General features: G+C 43.9%; 1 protein-coding gene across 1 annotated transcript in view; it reads left to right on the plus strand.

The window, feature by feature from the left end:
- LOC137167014 (betaine--homocysteine S-methyltransferase 1) overlaps positions 1-20254 on the plus strand; it is a 32134-nt gene that overhangs the window by 1580 nt on the left and 10300 nt on the right. The window contains exons 2-4 of the mRNA XM_067568959.1: positions 2590-2722; positions 16242-16360; positions 19120-19311. Coding sequence (XP_067425060.1) covers positions 2590-2722; positions 16242-16360; positions 19120-19311 — 444 coding nt within the window. The remainder of the gene's footprint in view (positions 1-2589; positions 2723-16241; positions 16361-19119; positions 19312-20254) is intronic.

The raw sequence follows: 20254 nt of genomic DNA on the forward strand, positions 1-20254 counted from the left end.
TACGTTTATTAGACCAAATATTTGAACAATATCTAAACAAAACTTGATGGTTTCAGAGCAATAGCATATACCAGATATCTCTTCATGAAAGGGTCAGTGAAACCCTGTAATCATACCACCTTCTTGGAAGGGTATTATCCTGATGAACATTGCACTTCTGTGTAAAAATGTTTTACCTATTGTTATAAGTAATACCTCAGATTACTATAAATGAAAGGGATTAGAAGGAAAATATTTTTCTTTTTTTTTTCTTTTTTTCAATTTTGCTTTACATAAAGCACTGGGGGGGAGCACTTTTACTGTTCCCTTTAATATCCAGTAAATTAAGCTGTATCTACACAACCAATTAGCCCTATTATTTCCTGTCCTAGCTAGCACTGGTGCAACGCCACTCCTGGTAGAAAGGGTTGGAAATTTTAGGAGGAACAGACTAGATTAAAAAAGCCTTTGTTAGTTTTCCATGGTGATTGTGTGGGGCTTTCACACAGCGAAAGGGATTGAAGAACATTTTTTAAAAATAAAAATGTGATTTTTAAAACCACTTCAATTGTCAAAGAGTTTCAGGGGATACTGCCTTGAATTCATTTTTAACAGAATAATGGCCAATAAGTTTGTGTTAAAAAGTATGATTTATCACACTAAAATATAGTGTCCATATTTCACATTAACATTTAGATGGTCCTTTGTGGTAGCTTGTAACTAATGCATGAGGTGATAAGTACATTCCAGCTTTCCTTCCCTTTAAAATCTCAGTCTGCTCCTTCTTATTAAACGTTTGAAGTGAACTTTCCTGATCAAAGATTCTTTGGAGACTATGGAAACAGAGAACCAGACAATGATCTTCTACATGGCAGATTGATTTAGATTGCTTAGTCAGGCCCCATTCCAGACACTCATATATTAATTTACAAACAATCTCAATAAAAGCTCTGAAGTTTCATAGTTACAAAAGAAACTCACTAATGCACACTAATGACTGGAAAACTCAATCTGCATTGCTGAATTTTGCATGTTGAGGCCTGTTCCTCCTCACATTGAAATCAATGTCAAAACTTCTATTTCTGATTTCAATTGGAGCAGTATCAGGCCCACTGTGCATTAGTGAATAGTTTAAAAAAATAGCAGGAACACTGCATTATGAAATTGACTTTGTTCATTTGTTTGGAAAATGTCATTTAGTCTGAAATATATACACTAAAATTTCATAGTATACAAGTCAATGTTCTTATAGTAAAATTTTTAGAACAAAGTTGATATGAGAGCTCATGCAGATTTCTAACTGGTCATCTTTTTAGCGTGTGCAATCTGTGAGGGTGCATGGATTAGTGATGTGCTAATTGCAGAGGTTCTACTTCACATCTCTCAAAAAGAAAATCTATCGAAGAATGGCAGCAACTGTATATCCACAAAGCTTTCATTTTCCTCCAGAGCTCAGAAACTAATGCATAAAACAATAAACTGTATTATGCAATCTGAAAAGGGTACATATAGAGGGTAATGTGGCTAGCCTTAATTGTAATACAGTAACTTTGAACTCTTCAACATCCATGATTATGCAGTCATTGTAAAAATGTCTGGATATATTTGATTTTTCAATCAAATGCAAACAAATATCCGATCCAAATGTAGAATCTAGTATGTAGGCATATTGTGCGATAGTGCTCCACTTATTAGAAGACTTTGGGTCCATAAACCAGTGAGGAATACAAGACATAATATTTTCAGGTACAACTAATGCAGTATTATCTTGCTCCAATATTGTTCATATTAAAAAAATTATATCCATTTTCTTTGCACTATCTTATAATTCAAGACAAGAAGCAGGGCTAAACATGCAAAAGCTGAATTTTTTTGTAACCTGGCATCTTTTAAAACTTCAGGGCTGTGCAAAATGGGCAATGTTCTCTTTGATTTTTGCTAATGTGAGTGAGCAAATCCAACAAAATGAAAACCGCTTGCACAGAAAGCCAAGATGAAATTGCAGCATTTCAAGATGTCATATGTATCAGTAAAATCTTACATACATGCTTTTTTAGCTGTGGTATGTACCTCTTGTGTTATTTTCACAACACAAGCTAGTCGTGCTATAGATTGCATAGGTGACCTTTATTACAGCTGAAGAGCAGATGAATCACTAAAGAAGTCTGTGGCACTAGTGCTTCTCTTCCAAAAGTTAACATAAATCTTATGGGAGCATTTTGGGCCCCTAGTGCATGGGATTTCAACCATTTACTTTCACAGAAGCATGACTGGACTCTTGGCTTCTGATTTTGGAGCTGTGCATTTCCAATTTAATAAAAGTGTGATCATAGTCGGGAGCCCATAGCTGAGTCGGGAGTCTGGTACGCTTGCTATAATGAAATCCTACATTCTTTTAAAACTGACGTTCTACCATAGTTTAAACCTGAAAGATGCATTAAAGAAACAGAGTAACTTATTACTATTGCTGTTGTTATTGTTTGTTCTATTCCTGTAGCCCCCAAAACATGGTTTGCTCTTTACAAACCCAGAGGAAGACAAAGTCCCTATCTTGAAAAGTGGATAGCCTACAAAACTAAGTCCATTAATCTTTCCTTCCTCATTATTCAGGGTATTCTAGAACGTCTAGATGCTGGAGAAATTGTGATTGGAGATGGAGGATTTGTGTTAGCTCTTGAAAAGAGAGGTTATGTAAAAGCTGGACCCTGGACTCCAGAAGCTACAGTAGAACACCCAGAAGCAGGTCAGTCTTAACAAGAAACTGTAATCATGCGGATAATGTAAAAATTGTTGACTATATAATAAACAAATTACATATTTTTTTATTTAATGGAATTCTTAGCAGGTTTTTAAATAGAAGTATCGAAACAACCGTTGGATGATTTAAGACTAAGGCACCTTTGTCATAGAGAGGCTATTGTAGGAGTTTTTATTGCCTTAGTGAGAGAGTTTGTTTATTATTTAATACCTACAGGAAACGAGAGGGTTTTAATAATGAATGTAAAGGCTTAAAGAGCTTTTAATATAAAATTTTCTCTGTTGTGAAATGTGGAAAAAACTAAAGGCTATAAGAACATAAATGCCAAAGTGGAACAGACCAGGCATCTTCTCTCTGACAATGGCCAATGCCACATACTTCAGAGGACCGCATAATCTCCTCCTTCCATCTCCTGGAAAATGCACCTAACTGAGCAATTCACTATGATGGGGAGGAATTTCTTCCTGACCCAGCAAGTGATCAACTTCTGCCTCAAAGCATGAGAATTGAAAATTAAAGCATAACAAGAGTAATGTTGATGCTATTATCTATTTATGTAGGCAGTCTTTTCTAGAAATGCTGCCATAGGATATTAGGACTATTACATGTTCCACAAGCCAATTTACAAAGGGTTGAAAAGTATTTCCTTTTATCCATTTTAGATGTGTTGCCCTCAAACTGAATAAAGGAAATAGGAGAATCTGTGTAGCCTTCTCTATATCAGGTTTATAAAATAACTAATATCTCCTCACTCTAATTCTTCCAGTCTTCTTGTTGTCTATCTTTAGATAGACATTGTGAGAAGGCTTCCATCTATCTATATTAGTACTTTCTATAGGGCCCTGTGACAGTGCTGAGAGCAAGTAGCTGACCAAGCACTGGAATCACTTAAGCAATAATTAGTTCCCCCAGAAAAGGCCTGATGGTGGAGTGGAGTCCTTAATTACTTAATCAGACTGTGGAGTGGGGGGCTGATTACCTATTAGCTGAAAGAGCAGTTAAAAAAAGCACTAGAAGGAAATGCAAGGGGGAGAGTTGGTAGAGCCCAGAGAAAATAAAATTTCAGGGTGGTGAGAGTTGTTCTCTCTTCGAGTGATTGCTCATATGCATTCCAATTTAGGTGATTGAGTAGCCCTATTCTTGGAAGTGGGTAGGAGTCACTGATGAGCAGCTCTACTCAGTACAGCTCTGCCAACCTCTGCGTCGTCTCTCGCCTGTTGAACAATGGCGTAGTGGGTTGTGAAAGTGTGAACTGACTACCAGGTGGCTGCCCTGCAGATGTCCTGCAGTGACACATTCTCTAGGAAGGCCGCCGATGAGGCCTGAGCTCTGGTTGAATGTGCCGTTACCGTTCCTGGCAGTGGCACTTTCGCTTGTTCATAACACGCCTTAATACATGACGTGATCCAAGAAGAGATTCGCTGGATGGAGACAGGAGAGCCCTTCATCCGTTCTGCCACTGCTACAAACAGCTGTGTTGATTTACGGAAGGGTCTGGTTTTCTCCATGTAGTGTGCCAGGACCCTCCTGACATCCAGCGAATGCCATCTCCGTTCGTCCTCCGAACCATGCGGTTTTGGGAAAAACACAGGGAGGAAAATATCTTGGTTACAGTGGAATTGGGACACTACCTTGGGAAGGAAGGCTGGGTGGGGCCTCATCCTGAATTTGTCCTTGTAAAGAACAGTATAGGGGGGCTCTGAAGTTAGCACCCTTAACTCAGAGACCCTCCTGGCCGAAGTAATGGCCACCAGGAATGCTACCTTCCAAGAGAGGAGGAGCAGGGAGCATGTAGCCATAGGCTCAAAGGGGGGTCCTGTCAACATGGTGAGGACCAGGTTTAAATCCCAGGGGGGGATAGGGTCTCGAACCTGTGGGAACACCCTCTCCACTCCTTTCAGGAATCTGACTGACATGGGGTGGGAAAACAGCGACTGCCCTTCCATCAGCTGGTGAAAAGCCGAGATAGCTGCCAAGTGTACCTTCAGGGAGGCCAAAGCCAGGCTTCGGAGTTTAAGATATAGAAGGTATTCCAGGATCACCTGTATAGGAGAGCAGGTTGGTGTGATACCCCTGGCCTCCGCCCAACCAGTAAAGCGCCTCCACTTAGCCCGCTATGTAACTGCGTGGAGGGTTTTCTGCTACCAAGCAGAATCTGTTGGACCTGTAAGGAACAGGCCCTTTCACCCTCTGTCAGCCAAAGAGTCTCCAAGCTGTCAGATGGAGGGAGTCCAGGTCCGGGTGCAACAGGCGCCCCTGGTCCTGGGAGAGCAAGTCGTACCGGTTGGGAAGTGGGATTGGCGTGGCAATAGATAGATCGAGCAGCGTACTGTACCAAAACTGCCTCAGCCATGCTGGGGCGATCAGGATTACATTCGCCCTGTCTCTCTTGATCTTGAGAAGGACTTGAGGGAGGAGTGGGATGGGGGGAAACGCATACATCAGGGACCCCGACCATTCTATTAAGAATGCGTTGGACAGGCAGCCCCACTCGCGACCTCTGAGCGAGCAGTATTTCGGGCACTTCCTGTTGCACGAGGACGCAAAGAGGTCTAGAAGGGAAATGCCCCACACTCGGAAGATTGAAGTTGCTACCTCGTGGTATAGCAACCACTCGTGCTGGGGAGAGAACGACCTGCTGAGGCGGTCCGCCTCGTCGTTCCTGATCCCCGGGAGGTGAGAGGGAAATAAATGAAAATCATGTCTTACTGTGAATTCCCACAGATGCGTAGCCTCCTGGCACAGGGCCTAGGAGCGTGCCCCCTACCGCCTGTTCATGTAGAACATGGCTGCTGTATTGTCCGTAAGGACCCGAACCCTCTTGCCCCTCAGGAATCTGAGGAAGGTCTTGAAGGTTGATATGTAGAGCTCTCTCTGCCCGGTGACCATAACCCTTGGGTACTCAGGTCTCCGCTGATGTGGGCTCCCCATCCCACATCCGAGGCATCTGTGATAAGGGTCACGGACGGAGCCAGGTCTCTGAACGGAACTCCCTTGAGCACCTCTCTCGGGTCCCTCCATCAATTGAGGGAGGACAGCACCTGGGGGGGAACCGTGACCACCTTAGTCAGTAAGTGTTTGGAGGGTGCGTAGACCGAAGCTAACCATGCCTGTAAGGGCCTTAGCTTGAGACGGGCCAACCTTACTACATAAGTGGAGGCCGCCATGTGTCCCAACATGCAGACAGCTGCAGACAGTGTCTGGCTGTCGTCAAGGGGGACCTCTGCAGGTCTGCGACGATGGATGCAATTGCCTCAAAGCGCGGCAGTGGTAGGAAGGCTCTGGCTTGTATGGCATCCAGGGTGGCCCCTATAAAGTCTATGCGCTGCACCGGGGCGAGTGTGGACTTCTGCTCATTGATGAGCAGCCCCAGTCTGGTGCATGTGGTGCAAGCCAGCTCCAGGTTGCTCTGCACATGATCCCGGCATCTACCTTTGAGCCAGTCATCCAGATAAGGGAAGATTTGTACCCCTTTGCGGCACAGGTGGGCCACCACTACCGCCATACCCTTAGTGAAAACTCTCGAGGCTGAGGACAGGCCAAATGGGAGTGCCCCAAATTGGTAATGGCCTCCCTATAATCTAAATCTCAAGAACCTCCTATGTCTTGGTAAAATGGAGATGTGGAAATATGTATCCTTAAGATCAAGGGCAGCGTACCAGTCCCCTGGGTCCAAGGCAGGAATTATGGAAGCAAGGGAAACCATACGGAACCTAGTACGTCTGATATGTCTATTCAGTCGATGGAGGTCCAGGATCGTCCTCAGCCCCCTCTTGGCCTTAGGGATCAGGAAGTATCTAGAGTAAAAACCCCTTCCCCTTTCTGCTTGAGGAACCCCCTCAATTGCCCCAAGCCTCAGGAGTAAGTGGACCTCCTGTAGGAGGAGCTGCTCATGCGCAGGGTCCCCATAAGGGACGGGGTGGGAGGTGGCTCCGGGGGAAAAGTCGTAAACTGTAGGGCGTAGCCCTTGAGGACGACTCCCAGGACCCAACGGTCCATAGTGATTGCTTCCCAAGCATGATAGTATGGCCAAAGCCTGTTTCCAAAGGGTAGGTTAGGGCCGAGGGGGAAGGAAAAAATGCCACTCTCATAATCGCTGTCAAAAGCGTTTATTACCATTTGCGCCGCCAGCTTTTCCACCATGCTGCGCCCACGCTGAGGAGCCCTGCTGTTCACAGCGATTAGGCCCTCAAAAGCGGTCCCGCCCCCTCCTTTGCTGAGCGGGTCTAGGGGCTGGTCTTGGCAGGTGGCTGTGTTATGGTTGGGGGAAGAGACCTCCAGGGACCATAAGACGCCCCTTTTTGATTTTAGGGCGCACCAAGAACTTCTTAAGCGTGTAGCTAACAATTTAGGGCTACCACTTAAGGAGATGTCCGAGGAGGACGATCCCGTTTGGCCCTTCAGGGTCTTCAGGCCCTTCACAGGTGGCTCTCCCTGTCCATGACAGGGTCATGAGTATTGCCAAGGCCCATTGGCAAACTCCTTCTTCTGTTCCCCCAACATCCAAGGGAACAGAGATAAAATATTATGTACCGAAGGAAAACTTGGAGTTCCTGTATAGTCACCCTGCTCCAGGAACCCTAGTTGTGGATGCGGCGAATCAGCGAGATCGCCAAGGTGGTCAGGGGAGTACCCCTAAGGATAAGGAGGGGAGAAAGTTAGATTTGTTTGGCCGCAAAGTATACTCTACGGTGGCATTACAATTAAGGGTGACTAACCATCAGGCCCTACTGGGCAAATATAACCAAAATTTGTGGGCCTCGCTGCAGCGTTTGATTGCCGCTCTTCCCCCTGATCAGGCGGCGGACCTGGCCACAGTGGCGCAGGAGGGAGAGGCCGTGACCCAGGCAGCTTTGCAGGCAGCCAGTGATGCGGCCGATACCGCCAGTAGGGCGATGGCTTCGGCCATCGTCATGCGCCGCTGCTCTTGGCTACAGGCGTCTGGGTTATCAGTAGAGGTCCAGCAGGCTATTCAGGACCTCCCCTTTGAGGGGTCCGGCCTCTTTTCGGAGAGGACGGACGAGAAGCTGCATGCCCTTAAAGATTCGAGGTCCACCCTGAGGTCCTTAGGGCTGTACACCCCTCAAGCGGCACAGGTAACTGCAGGGCGTCCCCCTGGCGACCTCGGTGGCCTGAACCCATAAATCGTCTCTTACGACATCTCTGCAGGGAGCAGCTCCGGGAAGAGGAGGATGAGTGGCGTCGACGCCTGCGATGCCTCCTGGAGGAAGACCGACTAGAAGAACTAGTGGACATCCTACGTCTGCGGCCTGACCGCTTGTATCGGCGTTTTCTGCCACAGGAGCGGGAGTGGCGGCTTTTGCGGCTACGCGTCGAGGACGCCGACCGGGGATGTTGCACTTCCCCCAGCGCGAAGCTCAGTGCCGAAGCAGTCGGAGCAAGCGGTGCGTGCATCGGTGCCGGTGCCACGGTCGTCGTTGCCGATAGACTTGGTGCAGAGTACAACGGTGCCGACAAGATCGGTGCCGGTGCTGGTGCTGGCAGGATCAGTGCCGGAAACTCTGGAGCCGCCGACATCTGGGTTGCCGGTGGTTTGGACATCAGAGGAGCCGGAGGCATGGATGGCGTTGACCACATCAGGGAAGCCTGCTGCGCCGTCATGGGATCCGGCAGCATTGACAGCACCGGTGCCGGCGACCCCGCAATAGCCGCAACGGTCGGTGCCACCGCAGGGGGGGTCTCCTGAACATCGCTATGGCGTTGCGACGTTCTGTGCGCAGGAGAGCTCGATCCCGACCCCTGGGTGGTGCTGGAGTCAGCGCTAACACTCCTGCGCCGGCTCTTGGGGCCTCTCGACCGCCGCCGGTGCCGAGGCGCTTGACGACCGAGAGTCGGAGCTCGGAGGGGATGCACTCTCCACCCTCCGTGACCATCGGGGTGAGGATTGAGAGCGTTGATCCTTCCACCCACCGGGGCTACCCAGCGCGGGTTTGCCCCGAGATGCAAGTCCCGCACCCCTTGGCCGAGGGGGGGGACGGAGGCGTGGGCAAGGCCATGAGGGCCCTTGCCGCCGCGAACGCCTCTAGCGTCGACGGCCCTTGTAGGGGCGCTCCTCCACCCTTCAGAGTCGGGGGAGGCTCCCTACGAGGAGCGAGGAGACACCGGTGCCGGAGGGACCTCCCTCCTCTCTGTGCTTCAGTGGTCGGGAAAAGTCCCTGGAGGTGGCGCCGGATGTCTTTGCTTTCTTCGGCACTGAAGCCTTTGGTGCCGGAGCCGGCGGTGCGCTCTGCACCGAGCGTACACTCGGTGCTGGTGATCGCGACGGCTTGGATGCCGATCGGAGTGCAGCCTCCATGAGAAGTGCTTTCAGCCTCGCATCCCTTTCTTTCTGGGTACAGGGCTTGAAGGACTTGCAGATTCTGCATTTCTCCTTTCGATGCTGCTCTCCGAGACAACGGAGGCAGCGATCATGGGGGTCACTTACTGGAAACTGCTTAGAGCAGAGGGAACAGCTCTTGAAGCCCGCGGAGCCTGGCATGGCTCCCTCAAAAACCCCTAAGGGCCCTTGAACACAAAGCAACGGCTTTCAACTAACTGTCCTTTGAATAGCAACACTTCAACAACTGATTTTGAATCTAGATCTCTGCTAGAGCAAAAGGCTAGGGACTGCTGCTTGCAATGGCAAGTGGCAGAAGTTCCAGCAACCGTCAGAGGCGGAAAGAAGGAACTGGGGACCCGCGGGGCCAGCAGAGCCCTTTATACCGTGACATGAGCGTGGCACTCCAGGGGGCGCCTAAGCTGGCCCTGAGGGGCTTGCTAGGGAAAAAGTTCTGGGAATCTGTGCACAGGGCACGCACACACCTAAATTGGAATGGATATGAGCAATCACTCAAAGAGAGAACAACTCTCACCACCCTGAAATTTTATTTTCTCTGGGCTCTACCAACTCTCCCCCTTGCATTTCCTTCTAGTGCTTTTTTTAACTGCTCTTTCAGCTAATGGGTAATCAGCCCCCCACTCCACAGTCTGATTAAGTAATTAAGGACTCCACTCCACCATCAGGCCTTTTCTGGGGGAACTAATTATTGCTTAAGTGATTCCAGTGCTTGGTCAGCTACTTGCTCTCAGCACTGTCACAGGGCCCTATAGAAAGTACTAATATAGATAGATGGAAGCCTTCTCACAATGTCTATCTAAAGATAGACAACAAGAAGACTGGAAGAATTAGAGTGAGGAGATATTAGTTATTTTATAAATCTGATATAGAGAAGGCTACACAGATTCTCCTATTTCCTTTATTCAGTTTGAGGGCAACACATCTAAAATGGATAAAAGGAAATACTTTTCAACCCTTTGTAAATTGGCTTGTGGAACATGTAATAGTCCTAATATCCTATGGCAGCATTTCTAGAAAAGACTGCCTACATAAATAGATAATAGCATCAACATTACTCTTGTTATGCTTTAATTTTCAATTCTCATGCTTTGAGGCAGAAGTTGATCACTTGCTGGGTCAGGAAGAAATTCCTCCCCATCATAATGAATTGCTCAGTTAGGTGCATTTTCCAGGAGATGGAAGGAGGAGATTATGTGGTCCTCTGAAGTATGTGGCATTGGCCATTGTCAGAGAGAAGATGCCTGGTCTGTTCCACTTTGGCATTTATGTTCTTATAGCCTTTAGTTTTTTCTACACTTCACAAAGGAGAAAATTTTATATTAAAAGCTCTTTAAGCCTTTACATTCATTATTAAAACCCTCTCGTTTCCTGCAGGTATTAAATAATAAACAAACTCTCTCACTAAGGCAATAAAAACTCCTACAATAGCCTCTCTATGACAAAGGTGCCTTAGTGTTAAATTATCCGGGGCTTGCTAGGGAAAAAAGTTTTGGCAATCTGTGCACAGGGTGCACGCACACACCTAAATTGGAATGGATATGAGCAACACATCTCAAAGAACAACAGTTACTGGTAAGTAACCTTGTTTTTCCTCTCCCTGGAGAAAGAGCTGAGGACTGATACTAGGGAAAATTGTACAGTTGCTACATGAGTTTGTGATGGTGGTTTGGTGGAGGTAATACAAATAAAACTCAGAGGTATTAACAGAAAGTGTGCACTGTTGTTTGTGTGGGATCTTAGGACTGGAGCAGACCCTACCTTGTTATAGGCCCATCACCATAGTATCTTTATGAACAAATTAGATAAAAATATTAAGATTCTTTTGCACTTCAAAGTGTTCCGTTTGTTCTCTCTTTCCAGATGATATGAAGCTATGTGTATGTAAATATCTCTACAATTATGATGGTAAATTTTATTAAAGAGGAAGGCTTTACCTTTAAAAAACTTGTTGCCTTTCTCTAGATCACTTTGATTTCTTCTAACTCATCGATAACTGGAGTCGCATTCTAATGTGTATATTGTTTAGGAATTGTCTATTGGTAGTGGGATAATGACAATTCACTGGGTGGGGCTAGGCTAACTATTTGTCCTTCTGAGGGTCTTAACATAACCTGAGATCCTGCTCCTAGCTGAGGACCAATCCTTGTTCTCATATGATGCTTCAGAGGCAACTACTGTGACAGACATCTGCCTCTGCATTTAGAGACTCCTCAAACGCTACTGAGCTGGTTGGTTTCCTCTGACACACTTTATTTAAGGGAACCTGTATAAATATCTTAAATATTGTTGAGATTATAATAGATTTTGGTTAATATATTTTTTTAATGCTTGGTTAATTGTTATAGACTGTCATAGCTCAATAGGTTACTTTTAACCATGCCTTTAAACTACCTATGACACTTGCTACTGGTGTGCTGATTACTGTCTATATAACACATTATTCACGTCTATAACATGCTTATAACATTTATTAACCCTTTTTATATTATTTATAAATGTATTACCTTAATATGAAGTGTGAACATTTCTTCATCTGTGTAGTGTGCTGCCTCTGCTGACTTTTTTGTTCCTGCACTCTGCATGGTCAGAAAGTAGGTGTGGAAAATAGAGGAAGCAGTTGGCTGGACCAGTTGGTATGAAAACAACAACAGAGCTATTAAATCCCTCCTACCTTCTAAGCATAGGTGCTGGAATTAGGAGTGCCAGGAATGCTGCCACACCCCCTGTCTTAAAGTGGTTTCCATCATATACAGGAGTTACAGTTGGTTCAATGGCTCTCAGCACCCCCACTAAACAAATTGTCCTAGCACCCTTGCTTGTAAGGAACACAGATAAAAGATGGAGGCCTTGGGCAGGAAAGCAAAAAGAACCCAGGAAGGGAGTGGGAGCCTAGGAAGAGAAGGAGAATATGGGAGGGAGGAGATAGGCTGGGTGGGCGATTGGGAGGCCAAGGGCTTTTATTTATAGGGGGGAGGAATGTTACCTGAGTAGGATTAGAGAGTTCAGAAATAGCCCTACATACCTACAATGTGAGAAATATATGAAAACAATTTAAAATGCTACCACTATACTGAAACCTTGGGAAGATCTCTTATGTGGAAGGTTACATTTTCTCCACATGGTGGATTGAAATGGAAAATGATTTGAATGAGTTGTATAATGACAATTACAGCACATCTTTAGCTGATGCACCTCAACTATGACTGCAAAGAACTTTTAAATGGTTAAGACTGCAGTAGTTCCTTAAGGCCCCAACCAGAATGCGGCCTATTGTGCTAGGCATTGTACACCTAGGAAGAGACAACCATTGCCTTTAAAGCATTTACAATCTAAGTAGACAAGTCATCAGGCAAGGGAAGTAACATCCCTCTTTTACAAAGAGATTTAAAAATTTACAAAGAGATCAAGTGATGTGCCAGAAGTCACCTAGAAGTCTATGGCCCAGCTGGGAATTAATGGGTGAAATTTGTTGGCCTGTGTTATACAGGAGGTCAGACTAAGTGATCATAATGGTCCCTTTGGGCCTTAAAATTGATTAATTAAAAACAGTTATCCTGAGTTTCAGGTCAGTGCCTTAACCATAAAGCCATCTTTCCTCTCTAAATATTGACAAATTTAAGATGCTGCTGATCCCATACCTGGTTGTTTTGGGGTATTCATCTACTTTGCATGCTTACTAAACTTTTTTTATTAGCTCACCTGCATCATCAACGCCTTGATTTTGTGAACCATGCACACTGGTGGGGATGCCATAAGCAAAGAGCACTTGAAGCCTCGGGGAGTGGGGGAGAAGGGAATAAGTCAAGCACTATTAAGGGGATGTAAGAGAGTGTGGTCTCTCTTGTTAACCCTCACTCCTAGCAGAAGTTGGATCCCTGTAAGGAGATGCTAATTCAGCCTTGTTGACAGCTCCTTGACCCATGTTAGATACAAAAGACATGGGAAAGGCTCCTGAGGTCAGCACAATCTAGGTTCTGGAGCTCAGCTGCATTAATATAGAAACGTTAGGAACAGCCAAGCCCAGAGAAGGCTTGGCTGGATTTTTGTGTTGGCTTTTTAATAAATCCAGATCCTCAGAAGGGGGTGATTTTTTTTTTTTTTTTTTTTTTTTTTTTTTTAAATCTCCACAGCATGTGCTGACTGTTTTAAAGTAGAGTAAGATTTTCACAGGGGGAACAGCACTTATTTTAGATTGAAACATAGGCACCAGCCTACTACAGTGATGGATATGCTGTAGTGTTACACAGCAGAAACAGGATCCATAAGGAGAACTAGCCAGAAATTATCAAATTAAACAAAAAGGTTGTGAAAATTGTAAAGTATTTTACAATACAATTGTAAAGTATTTTACAGCTGTATCAATGATTCTTTATGGAAAGTGGCTAATAGAAAAACAAGCTAATGGATCCTAGAAATATTCTGAAGTGGCCTTTTGTTTGGACGGAATGACCCATTTTTAAAATTATAATTAAAATTATGCTGCTCATACTTGGAGTGTTTTGACTGTGTTCTAAGGATGTGAGATGGAATCCTACATCAAGTAGCAGTATCAAGTTTTCAAGAACTTTCAGAACTCTGAAGCTGAGCAATAACCTATGTTCATGGGTGGCTCTTGTGTAATAGCTGGCATAAGCAGTGTTCTATTAAAGCAGCCTGCTGGGTTATCCAGGAGTCTGACTAAAAATAAAATCCTGCAGTAACAGAGTGGTCTGGCTTGTGTGCTGAGTACTGCCGTCCACTGAGTGGAATCAAACTTGCTCGTATATAGATACACTCTAGTCTAGTGACTACTTTTTGAGCTAGTTCTGGGTTAGAAGTCTGTATTTCTTGAAGACTGATTTCTAGTCCCATGTTGCATTCACAGAGTTGCCTAATGAAGCAGGTTGTTTATCAACAATGTGATATGACATCAAAGTCTTTTTTAAAAACCTCTCCAAACATCTGCTATGGAAATAGACATTTTTACAGTGTTACCATCCAAGGGACAGAGTGGCTCAGCATTGGCTATGGGATACAGAACCTTACACTTGTCTTACTACTTCATATCTACCTAGGATGGTTGTCTTCCAAAAGAAATTACCATCTACCTGATTGCTGTTTAGTGGACTGTATGTAAAATAAATTGCTAATCACTGTTCATCTACTGTGAAAATTGCCCCTCTCTGTGGCCCCATGAAGTTGCTAGACCTCCTTGTCAACCTTCTCCTCGTACTGGCCAAGGTGGCCATTGATAACATTGGACAGGGAGGTGCTCTGCAACTGTGGAGCCTATTTCCGTTTCTCCATTCGATCACATCTGGGCAGAGTTCCTCTGAGCCACATCTATTGGCTCCCTAGACACCTTGGAAGAGCAGTGGGTACTGGTTGGTGTCACTCTCCAGTTCCCTACTTATGACCCAATGCCCCTCACACCTGTTCCTGTTTTTTTTCATTTGTTGCCCCCTGATCTCATTTGAACTCCAGGTTCAGTAGCTTGTCCCTTTAGGCTGGGGGGAGGGGCACTCAGATACAGGCAGGCTTGCGCCCACCCACTCAAGGATTTCAATAGGTACTGTGACAATTGTAGTGCTCTACTTAGAAACTGATGAGGTCGGATTACTTCTAATGGACCTGACCTCATAGGTAAAATTCCTACTAAAATCACTGGAAGTTTTGCCTCCAAAAGTACAAGATTGGGCCTAATAAAAACATTATTTTAACTTTATGGGACCAGTGATGTTTGTGAAGCACTTTGGGGGCAGGGACCTTCTTTTCATTATATATGTACAATGCTTAGTAAAATGGGCTCTTGATCTTGGCTGGAGATTCTAGGTGCTACTGCAGTAAAAATAATAAATAGTAAGTTTGGGTAGAAAAGCGGGAATAGCAAGGGCTGGTCAGAACGGGAGGGTGCTTGGCAGTACACTAACATTTTCACATAAGATATTGCTTTTGTGCTCTTTAACTTCCAGGATTTATGTTTATTCCTATAACAGGCTGGCATGCCTGTAACGGGCTGGCTTGACTATGCTGGAGGGCTTGGGGCTAAGCCAGCCCTGATTACAAGATGAGATCCACCTGAGAGGAATCAGGTGGTTCTAACACAAAAGACTGCCGGAAGCTACAGGGAAGAAGTAGTTAAGAGAGTACTAGAGGCTGTTATAGGTAGGATGCCTGGTAGTAACCTGGGAGATGCTCAGGAAACAGAATCCAGAGAAGCTGTAGCTGGCTTGAAGAAGCAGCTGTAGGGAGCAAGACTGGTCCCTGCAGATACATTGAACTATAACCTAGTTCTGGGAAAGAGGGCTGAGACCCTCACCCACAATTGCGGGAAGAGAGACATTGAACTGGGTTTGGGGCCTGGAGTGCCCGTATGTACATGGGGACTGAATAAACTGGACCCACGAGGAAGAATGTTTTAATTTCCCTTTGGACTGTGTGGAGTTTAAAGAGCTATGTGAAAGAAAGAAAAGGGATACTTGGGCAGCAGTAAGTGGCCACAGTGCTACAATTCCTATTCCTATTCTCTTTTTCACAGACTAGAGCAGTTCGCTTATCTTCTATATCCACTAGTCTTCTGGTTAGTTGCTGTGTTCTTTCTCCCGGTGATCCCTTAGTCTGGTCTCTTGACACATTCCTCTTCCTTTTGCTGACATCTACTTTCCCTTCCCATTCACTTTAGCACCTTATAGCAATCTTGCTAAGTGATACTTGGGTGGTCTGCACTACAGACTGCAGCAAAAGATTGGCAAGGTGCCACAGACTCAGTAAGTGAGCTTACTGGCAGGATAAGTGTAAGGTAAAAGGTCCTCCATGGTTGACTGAACAGTCAACATCACTTTACTGGAGACAAGCATTCTCAACAGAGGCTGCTTGATTGGCCAAGGAGACTGAATTGTCTGCTTCCCCTATAAATGGTCACTCAAGATCAGGAGGTAAATCGACGGGGAAGGTGGCAGTGTTTACTGCCCATGCTATACATGTTCCAAAATTAAATAGAAAGTGTCTTTTTACAATACTATAACTTCAGAAAGGTTCTGAATGAAAGATAACATAACCTAACCTAAATCTAATGAACATGTAACTTTTCAAGCAGGTGCTAAAATGGTAGCAACCATATCAAACTTTTTTCTGTTTTTTTGGTTTTTTTTTGTTAATACCTTGCAGTTCGTCAACTTCATCGGGAATTCCTCAGAGCTGGATCAAATGTTTTACAGACATTCACCTTTTATGCGAGCGAAGATAAATTAGAAAACAGGGGCAACTACGTAGCTGAGACAATATCTGTGAGTAAAATACTGGTTTTGATGGTGATCTATGGAAAATGGATACTCTTCTCTGGTTTGAACACAGAGGCATATTGCTTCTTTTACAGCTTGTCAGAGCTAATTTAGCCATATTCAAGACCATGGGAATAAAAATTCCAGTTAAATGAGGGATGGGGGGACCTTATGATTTTAGTAGTCTGAAGTGGTGGAAAGGACCTCCTGCTTATAATGGCAAAGGGGAAAAAATCCAAACTTGGGTAGTGGAGAGAACAGGGAGAAGGGAATACAGTCATATTTTTATTCAATTTAAGGAACTTAGTTTATTTGAGCTATCTTAAATGGGGTACATTAAGGACTGAATCCACAAACACCAAAATCAGTGGTACCAGGGAATCTTTTGGTATCTGGAGAAACAACCCAATCCCAGAAATGATGAAGAATCCCAGAGAAAATATGTGGATAACATCAGAATGAAAGATTATGCTAAGAGCATATCCTCTACAGCACAGCAATAACTAGCAGATCCAAACTAGCCATTTTGGTCATAAATCGTGCCCCCTCTTCAGGTGAAGAGGGGCCCTGACACAGCAGAACTACTGTGATTGTACTGCATATGGGAGGAGAAAGATATTATGAGCCCCCAGGGTACAAGGGTGAGGGTGGCCTCCTCAGGGCTCTGGCAGAGCCATGTATAGCACATCTTTTGGGAATGGAGGGTTTGCCACTCTGTGGTCCCCTGGTTCGTCTCCCTGTGAAGGGGGTCATATTGCCTACTCAAGCCTTTGGTACATGGAGAGGATTCTATGAGGGGAAGAAATTCCTTCTGTCATCCCTATGGAGATCTCTGTGCCCTGAAGTTACTCTGGTTAGGTCCTGGGCCAGTATTTGGGACCTAATTAACAAATCAAGGTTACCCTAAAGCCACTGGATGTATCAAAATAAGATACTTAGCGCTGCTCTTATATCATATCAGATCTTGCCCACTTACGCTGAATATAAGTTATGACAGTCTAATTTCATACTTCTATCCAGTCAATGCTAAATATCCTCAGCCTGATTCTATCCAGAAGATACTAGTAATTCCCAGTGGAATATAAAAAAGAGTTGCTTGTATCCCAAAGGGGGGGGAAGCATTAGGCTCTGAGGCATTACTCATTTGTGGCAGTGTGTGTGTTTTGACAAGAAGATCCTAATGTAGGAGTGTCTCAAAACAGACTGGCTGTACATTACTCTATAATCAGAATGCACTCAAATAACTATTTCTAACATTTCTGTAAAAATTTTTCTTAAATTCTTCCTATCCCCATTTAAAATGTGCATATGTTTCTCCTGTATTTTTATTAACTCATTCAGATTGAGGTAATTTAGCCTATATAAAGAGGATGAATGCTTTAGTATTTTTTTATCCCTGTTTCTATTGGTTGGAAGTACTTCCATAACTTTGGTGTTTGTTCTATCAGTTCCAGATCAGGACAAATTTTAAACAAATTACTATTTTTTTTCCCCACAGTTTAATCTTTCTTTCACATTCTCTTAGCGCTGCTAATTTAGGTGTATGGAGAACTTGGCTTTCAGTCTAGATCATTAATCATATATACTAATATCTGTTTTCCTTCATATATCTATATATTTAAATGTGTTTTTGTTATCTGTACAATGGGATAATTAATGCTACTCAGTTAAAATTTCTTTTGATCTTCACAGATGTATGTGCAAGATTCAGCTAAGTAATTTAACTTTTTAAATTATAACAACCCCAAACAATCAAACATTTCTGCATTTATAAAAATCCATTCTCTTTCATAGAAATAAAAAATATGCATAGACATACTCATATTAGGCCCCCTAGCTAGTATTTTGAACTGTAAAGAAAAATCTGTTTAAAACCAAATATTTGCTTATACTGCATTAGCATTATTTCAATAAGCAGAAAAATCATAGAAATATCTTTATATGTGGGTATATAAAATACTTTGACGGAGGATTGTTGTATAGATATTAATTACTTTGAATTATGGCTTGAGCTATGAGGGATCCAAAACATCTTAGTATGACAAAATCTCTTGGAAATGTTATTGCCTTTTTAAATACAGTTCACTTACAAAACAAACAAACTTTAAATAGCCATACTGTAACAACTGGTGAGTAACCAGTCAGGTACCCAATACAGCAGGTTAACCAACAGACTTCTTAATGATCCCTGGAGAAGTGTGGAAAAACCAGATGGACTTCGTGATCTTTAATAATGCAACTTATCACAAACCATCTCATATTTTATGACGAATATTCAGAATTATCAAAATGAATGTTGTACAATTGTGGGCTTAATCAAAAGTATTTGCAAAATAGTTTGCAAATTCAAGAGGCTACTATAAATAAAAGCAAAATATTGTAACAATATATCACCACAGGAGTCAGATGATGATAATGTTCGTGTCAGGTGAAAGTGTAAGAGATCATCATGTGCCCTATTAGCTAACCTGAAGGACATGATATGTTGACTTTTATTTTAACATCCTGCTGAAGCAATTTATTGTCTTCATATTATGATAACTTTCAGATGGTGTGAAATTACTTGGTACTTGAAAATGTTTGTTCAGTGTTAATGAACCAAAGTCTATTTCTAAAACTAATTTGAAACTTTAAACAGGAAACTGATTATGGTTTCCAGGACTCTACTCTTCTCTTCTCTCTCTCTCCCTCCCCCTCTCTCCCCCCCGAAATGCAGGCAACTCTGTAATAAATCAGTATTGATGTAAACTGTTCTCATGTTTCAGGGCAAGACAGTGAACGAAGCTGCTTGTGACATTGCAAAGGAAGTGGCTAAAGAAGGAGATGCTTTGGTAGCTGGAGGAGTCAGTCAGACACCATCATACCTGAGTGGCAAGAACGAAGCTGAAGTTAAAGCAATTTTTCAAAAGCAGTTGGATGTCTTTGTCAAAAAGAATGTGGACTTCTTGATTGCAGAGGTAAATCCAACTATAAAGAAAAAAAGTGCCTTCAGTTGATACAGTTTGCCAACTGATCAGATTTCCTTAAAATTTAAGTCTCTAGTCAGTTTTTTGGGAATTCAGACATATGTTACTGCCTCCTTTTTAAAAATCGCTACTATGCTCTTATGCAAATAGTAGCAGATATATTTTCCAAATACAATACTGGCAGACTTTGCAGTGTAGAGTGCAACTGAGACCCTCAGCCCAAATCTGGGTTCCAGCCAAAATCAGCTCTGTGCAGGAAAGAAAAGGTAGGGCTTTATCCCATGTTTGCATCTCCCCATACTCTGTCTTCTCAGCTACTATCCTAAATTAGAGTAACTTTCACAGTGTTCTAACTTGTATTCTGTTGCCCATGACCCTTGAGAATAGCTGGGTGCAGCAGTGCTCCAGCCATGGTCCCATTCCCCTGGCCACATTCCAGCACACCCTCTGAGGGGGATGATGTGGAACTGGCTATGTTAGTTTTGTCATCTGTGGAAGACTTTTTGCCAGCAACATTCCCTGCTAGGCAAGTCTGCTGCCTTAACCGCTCCTTTATGCTGCTAGACTGGTGTAAAGGGGCCATAGGACAAGGTAGAATGGAGAATTGAGCCCTTCGTCTTCATTTTAAACTTCCCATTCCTGTTGACTTCAATGTTCATCAGTATTTGGCCCATAATTTTTCAAATGATGCTGATGACACATCTCACTATTCCTTGTAGAATTGGAATCTTTGTGATTTATTCAGGGCCAAATTGTGGCCTGGCACTCTGTGGCCACACAGGAGCATAAGGAGGTATAAAACCTTCCTCCTGTCTCTCCTCCCACTGTGGTCTCTCACTGCAGGTGTGGAAGGGTAAGCAGGGGGCATGCAGGCATGTGGGAGTGAATGGAAACAAGAAATGGGCAGAGCACAGCAGAGCTGGTGAGATAGGAG

Source organism: Emydura macquarii, unplaced genomic scaffold (assembly GCF_026122565.2).
Source record: "Emydura macquarii macquarii isolate MOO-44397 ecotype Brisbane River unplaced genomic scaffold, CSIRO-AGI_Emac_v2 contig_2897, whole genome shotgun sequence".
NCBI classification, from domain to species: Eukaryota; Metazoa; Chordata; order Testudines; family Chelidae; genus Emydura; species Emydura macquarii.